This window comes from Dendropsophus ebraccatus, chromosome 5 (assembly GCF_027789765.1).
Source record: "Dendropsophus ebraccatus isolate aDenEbr1 chromosome 5, aDenEbr1.pat, whole genome shotgun sequence".
Lineage (NCBI taxonomy): Eukaryota > Metazoa > Chordata > Amphibia > Anura > Hylidae > Dendropsophus > Dendropsophus ebraccatus.
In genome coordinates, this window is record NC_091458.1 from 144601478 (window position 1) to 144608163 (window position 6686).

General features: G+C 43.3%; 1 protein-coding gene across 4 annotated transcripts in view; it reads left to right on the plus strand.

Annotated features, from left to right (window-relative positions):
- The window catches only part of RPS6KA1 (ribosomal protein S6 kinase A1), a 103418-nt gene extending 97869 nt beyond the window's left edge, over positions 1-5549 (plus strand). For all 4 annotated transcript variants that reach the window (XM_069971528.1, XM_069971529.1, XM_069971530.1 and 1 more), the window contains 2 exons: positions 1888-2025; positions 4448-5549. In XM_069971528.1, coding sequence (XP_069827629.1) covers positions 1888-2025; positions 4448-4570 — 261 coding nt within the window. In that variant the 3' untranslated portion in view covers positions 4571-5549. The remainder of the gene's footprint in view (positions 1-1887; positions 2026-4447) is intronic.
- Positions 5550-6686: the final 1137 nt, after the last annotated feature.

The window sequence follows — 6686 nt, forward strand, 5'->3', positions numbered from 1 at the left end:
AAAGGAAATCTAGGTGTGAGTATCACTGGCAAACGGCCAGAGAGAATCTGAAACAGTGATCACATCAACCCTAAGACATTTTTTTCCTAAACTAAATAGCCCCAAGCTTGATAACCTGTCTTGGTACTGTAGCCCACTCCAGTTCAGCGATGTCCTCCTTATATACCGATACCCATGTGTGGTCTGACCAGTAGATCTATAAAGAGACAAAACTATGTTCTCATCTTTAGCATCTTGGCCTCTTTTGATGCATCCCATTATTCTATTAACCTTGGCAGCTGCTGCCTGGCACTGACCACTGAAGTTCAGTTTATTGTCCCTCAATACCCCCAAATACAGCCCGTATTCATGGCACAGATCAACTATCTCCTAGTGAAATTGTGGACAGCTATAGATATGTTAATGTGGCCCTTATAAGTTACATTCAGACCACATTATATTGTATAATTAATTACACTTGAAATAGTTACCCACTTTGGTGTTAATGTGTCACACTCCAAAAATGTGTGTTATACCCCTGAAAGGGGTATTTCCCCCCTAAAATCTTTTTTACACCAGGTTATAGCCCATCCATATTGGTCAAAGCAAGTTGTTATGTGTTTTGAGCAGTTTTGGTGCTTTTTCTGCAGACTCGCTCCCTATTGGATGCAAAAAAGAAGCATTACTCCTGACCCCCAGCCTCCATGTCGGGGATCACGTGTCCTCTCTTTAATGGGCCGGGTTAGCGATTATAACACTGTCCACAGAGGGAGAGTGAGGACGCCTGACCAATCAGTGTGCCTGCTTCCAGTTACAGTGTGCACCCTCTGCCTGCACACACATGAGCAGGACCCAGTTGTAATGTAACCCTGTAGCTCACATCACCCTCAGTCTCCTTAGCCACCGCAGGAAACGTCACCCTCCCTCACTTCCAAGACATCATCCCCGCTGCTTGCCGCATCCCCTGACTGCTGCCCCTCCCAGATATCATCCCCCGTCATACACAGCATCCCCGTCTTGTACTTCCCCCCAGATATCATCCTCCACTGCCCACAGCGTCCTGATTCTGTCCTCCAATCCCCTCCAGATATCCCTTGACTGCCGCCCCTTCCGGACATCATCACCCGCCGCCCTATCTCCCCCTCCCCCCGGACATCATCCCCTGTGGCCTGCAGCATCCCCTGACTGCCCCCCACCCCCGACTCGCCTCTGCGGCTTCGCTGACTCGCCTCTGCGGCTTCGCTGACTCGCCTCTGCGGCTTCGCTGACTCGCCTCTGCGGCTTCGCTGACTCGCCTCTGCGGCTTCGCTGACTCGCCTCTGCGGCTTCGCTGACTCGCCTCTGCGGCTTCGCTGACTCGCCTCTACTACCTCAACTTTGCTGTATCATGTGGGTATCAGCTCTGCTACATCATGGACCCATTAGACAGAAGAATGGCATGATGGCAAATGTAGTTTCCCATCATGGGTATAGACCGTCTTTTAGAAAAACTTTTGGAGCTTTTCATTTTTTTAGCTCTCTGGGGAAATACCCCTTTAAGGTCGGTAACAACCTGCATAGGTGTACCCAATTGTGCAGAAGTAACAATCATGTTTTGCACAGTGAAAGAAGGATATTGAACCTTAGATCCTAGGCAGCTATGCGGGTGTTAATTGTGTACCTATATGCTGTGCAGGTCTGAGGTGTAAATGTGAATTCAGCAGACATAGCCCAGATTTATTGTGTGTAAAATAGAAACTGGTGTAAACTGCCCATAGAAACCAATCACAGCTCAGCTCTAGTTAAATGAAAGCTGAGCTGTGACTGGTCTGTGTGTGCATCACGTTCTTAGCCTATTATGAAAGAACTTTAAATGTTACATCTTTGTTAACATTATGTATAAATCAGATCTTCTCTGTCCTATTCCAGGACCTGGTGTCTCGTATGTTGCATGTGGACCCCCATCGCAGACTCACTGCCCGCCAAGTTCTACAACATGAGTGGATCACAAAAAGAGACCTGCTACCTCAGAGTCAGCTGAATAGACAGGATGCACAGCTGGTGAAGGTGAAGCTTCCTTCTTGTATTTTCTCATTTAGGCCCCATTCACATGTCCGTAGTGCAGCTCATGATTGCGGACCGCACTGCAAATGTGCATCAGTAGTTCTCTGCAATTCATGGACCACTACATAAAAATTTGCAACCCCCTGTTCTATTTTTGTGTGTGGCATGGATCACGGCCCCCCCTATATACATACGGATGCGTGAACAGGGCCAATTAAATCTATTGGTCCTTTGTTTTCACACAACTATGGACATGTGAATAAGACCTTAGTCATAGACATTAAAATACAAATGTATTCACTGTAAGTAAAACGTGGGATATTTTATATATTCTGCTTATAAGAAACAGCTTGTAAAAGTAGATATAAAGATTCTTCATGAAGGTTAACTAATAAAGATGTAAAAGACCAATAAATGTAAGATATACAACTAATAAAACAATCTCTTAGCTTATTTGCAGCTTTATTTGTAGAGCACCAGGTCTTAGCTGTGGCACCTTGTGGCTACTAATAGTAAGACCTGGTGCTATACAAATACAATCCTATTGGATGAAGCTGGAAATAAGCTAAGAGATTGTTTTATTAGTTATATCTTAGATTTATTGGTCTTTTAAATCTTCGCTAACCTTCATGTAGAATCTTTTACAAGCTGTTTTTTATAAGCAGAGTATATAAACTATTCCACATTTTACCTATGATGAATACATTTGTGTGTGTATGTGTATGTATATATATATATATATATATATATATATATATATATATATATATATAATATATATATATATATATATAATATATATATATATATATATATATATATATACACACACACACTTTGAAGAGGAATTATCACAGAGATTTAAGCCAGATACTGAAACGTGGTTTTGTTTCTCATTTTTCTTTTTTTCTGAATTTTTTTTTATTTTCATTATGTCAGATTTCTGTACTTTATTATGGTGGCTGCCATCTTGCTTTTGACAGCGTGTTGTGATATCCTTTACAGCAGCCTCCTTTTATCACTACAGACTGAACAGGAAATCTCAGCTTAGTTTTAGCCTAGTGGTAAGAAAGATAACTGCAAGATCTCAGGATTATTGTGTAATTTATAGATGGTAAAATCAAAATTTAAATCACAAAAAAATCTTTTAGAGTGCCTTTATACGTTCCGTATCCGCAGTGGCCCCTTTAACCCTCCGCCGCCCCGGCCCAAAGCATACATTACCTGCTCAGGGCCGTGGCTGCAGGGACCTTCACACAGCCGTGGCACCGAGCAGGTAATGTATGCTTCGGGCCGGGCAGCAGGATGCGGGGGTTAAAGGGGCCGGATCACATACAGACAGCAAAAAGAAAATTCCACTGCGTGTGTGTGACCCATTCAGCTTCACACTACCAGGATCGGCAGTGGATTTCACTGCAAACTCGCAGCGTGAAATCCGCTGCGGATCCGGTACGTGTGAAGCTACCCTTAAAGTGTCACTGTCGTTTAAAAATTTTTTTGCAGAAATCAATAGTCCTGGCGATTTTAAGAAACTTTGTATTTGGGTTTATAAGGCAAATATGCCATTATCTGCATTCAAAAAGACTTTCCCTAGGTCCCCCCCCCCTCCTCTCTCTCATTCACTGCTCATTATCAGGAATTCTCGACTAGTTTACATCAGTCACACCCTGTCTGTTCTATGAAGAGGGGAGGGGGGAGGAGGAAGGAGGGAGATGAGAACAAGGATTACACAGCAGGGAGCTGTGTGAAGCTGGTATTCAGAGGTCAGTGCTGATGTCAGAGGAGATAACCGGGTGATGTAGCTGTAAATTAACTCTTTGTTGTCCTGTTTTGGTGCCTCATCTCCTTCAGCCCCTCCCCTCTCCATAGACAATAATGAAGACAGGGGGGAGAGCTTTAAACTGCTTTTTCGTTATAAAAATGCATTTTTCGGCTAATAAACCCAATTACAAAGTTTCTTAAAATCGCCTGATTTCTGCAAAAATGTTTTACTGACAGTGACCCTTTAAATAAAGTTTCATGTTAAACATATTTTTAAAGTTGGTCATTTTCTGATGACCCATTCCCTTTAAAAGGAAGCCAGTCAACACATTTTTGGCCCCAAAGCGGTCCCCATGGTATTATACACAATGGTTATAGTTTTTTAAGACTCCTTCTATCTAGGCTGTCCCTTGCAGTGAAGTTATAAAGTAGCATGAGGTTGTCCGATTTTCCAGTGAAGTCATCTGGGTGGCACCACTCACCTGAAGATGCAGTCTAGTTGCATACTGTGCCCTTCCTGGCTAGGATTAGGCCTGTCTTAGTACATGTCTTACCAGGTGCAGCTGATGCATGGATGGAGCTGCGCCTAGTAAAGAGATGGCTTGAGCACTCATCACAAAAATGACTACAGTTCATTTTCAATAATATCTTTTTTTCTTTGTAGGGAGCTATGGCTGCAACGTATTCTGCCTTAAACAGCTCTAAACCGGTCCCTCAGCTGCAACCAATCAAATCCTCCATCCTCGCCCAACGTCGTGTAAAGAAGCTGCCCTCCACCACTCTGTAGCCGAGTTTCTCCTCCTCCAGAATGATTGATTCTCCTATTATCATGACTTGTGGTGGTGATTTTTAACTGTTACCAGCTTTCATCAACGGTGAAACACCGTATTTTACTATGACCATATAAAGCTGTGTTCTTCCTGCAAATATGGATTCAGTATAGCATAGACTTGCTGTGCTGCTTTTCCTAATACAGTTGCAGGAGAATCCTAGGGCCGTGGCATATTGCCTACATAAAGGTACAATCGTAATGATGAGGCATAGTTGACTATTTTTTTTTTCTCACTAGAGGTGGCCATTGCCATTCTGTAAATCATCCTATGCCGCTCCTTCTCCCTTTGCAGCACTATCTCAGGGCTGTCTGTACTCTTGCTGTCTGTGACGGTAGAGACACTGCTGTTTTACTTGTGAAACTCTAAGAAATTCTGAGTTTTAAAAATCTGTTTTTGCCTTCTGCTTTGTGCTACAAAGACTATTATACCATCAAATACATGACATGTTCATAACAATGCAGATTTTGGTGCTTTTGTACACCTAAGGGCTCACTGTTATCGAGGGGTCTTTTCTGGTCAGGTACCAGGAGACATCCTGTCTAGTACCTTTTGTGCCTGGCAGGGTGTGAGAAACTCCCCCACCTTTAAAACTTACATGACATACATACAATGGTGATCTATGGGATGCAAGAATGGATGTTTGGGTGAATGAAGTGAATTGTCAGGTCACAAAGTAACACCAATATATAAGATTTTGAAGTTCTCTGAATAGGATACGAATAAAGAGATGTTTAGGATCTGTAAATTGATAAAAGGTATACATGTAAATTAAGGACCAATCCTGTTTACCCATCAGGATCGCTTTTTTTTCTTTTATAAGTGGTATCGATGGCTTTTGCATTTCACTGTAATAACCCCAAGGCTTCCTGCTGACTGACTGTGCCCATTATATATTACTGGGCTTTTAATAAAGGGAATCCTCTCTAGTAAATACATGTCGTGTTTTAGATATTTATTGGTTAACGTGTAATCTTTTGTACATAACCATGGTTCCTGTGTGCTGACTGTGCTCCCATTCCAAATTATGTCTGCATATGAATAAGAAAGGGAGAACTACTCTTTTATGGAACTTTAGATTGTGATGGCATCTCTTCTAGACATCAAAGTGTCCATTTTAGAAAGTAAATTCGAGAGGTTAAAGAGGAAAAGTACAACACAAGAGGTTAAAAGCCCCTTTCCTTCCCCCTATCACTAGTGCTTTTCCTGTCGATGCAGGGAAGGCATGAGAGGATCGTTAAGATGAGGAGCCCTTAGAAAAAAAAGAACATTTTTTCACCTACTGAATCGATTGATCAGGGTCTAGGTCCCTTTCTATCCAGCAGAAAAATGTGGGTAGGCCCTTCGGGAATTGTGGGGCTGGATGTTTCTGTTGGCCTCCCGATATCCTCACCCCATTCCTAACTACATGTGACTTGGATGCTCTGGTCCAGCTACCCACTCTCGGGCTCAGGTCCTATGTGCACGGTGGCAAGTTCCGGGATAGTCCACAGCCGGAGTGACAGCCTAGGACCAGATGTGACAATACATGAGTGCACTTATGCTTCGGCCTTCTCCCAGATGTGCCGTACTGGACGTACGGTGCCTCCATGTCACGCTGGAGGTTCTGAACTTCTGGTTTCCCGAGCGAAGATTCCGGTGATGAGTATAAAGAGCTCAATGTTCTGCTCCAATTCGTCTCAGTCTGTATGGCCTGGTCTGCAAGCCTTCCTGATGGAATCTAATGCGGATAAACCTCCTTTAAAACCATCTGTAAGTGTTTCTGATGTTTTACACTGCGGTCTCTGTCTTGATATGCTTATGGGGCAGTTATATAAAGTGCCTGCTCAGCCACTTTCTCTAGGAAACAAAAAGATCGGGATGCTTTCTAGTGTAGTATGGAGAATGGCGAACAACAATATGCTCACCTGGGTGAGTTGTGCTAAGCATAGGCACAACTCTATTGTAGACTCACCGCACACCGCTGACAACTCCAGGTGTCTCGAGGTCAAGCCAAGAGATAGCATGAGGAGTAGGAGAGAGGATTTTCCAGCAGTAGCCGTCTGGGACAGGGTAACCCTTTGGCAAGTACAG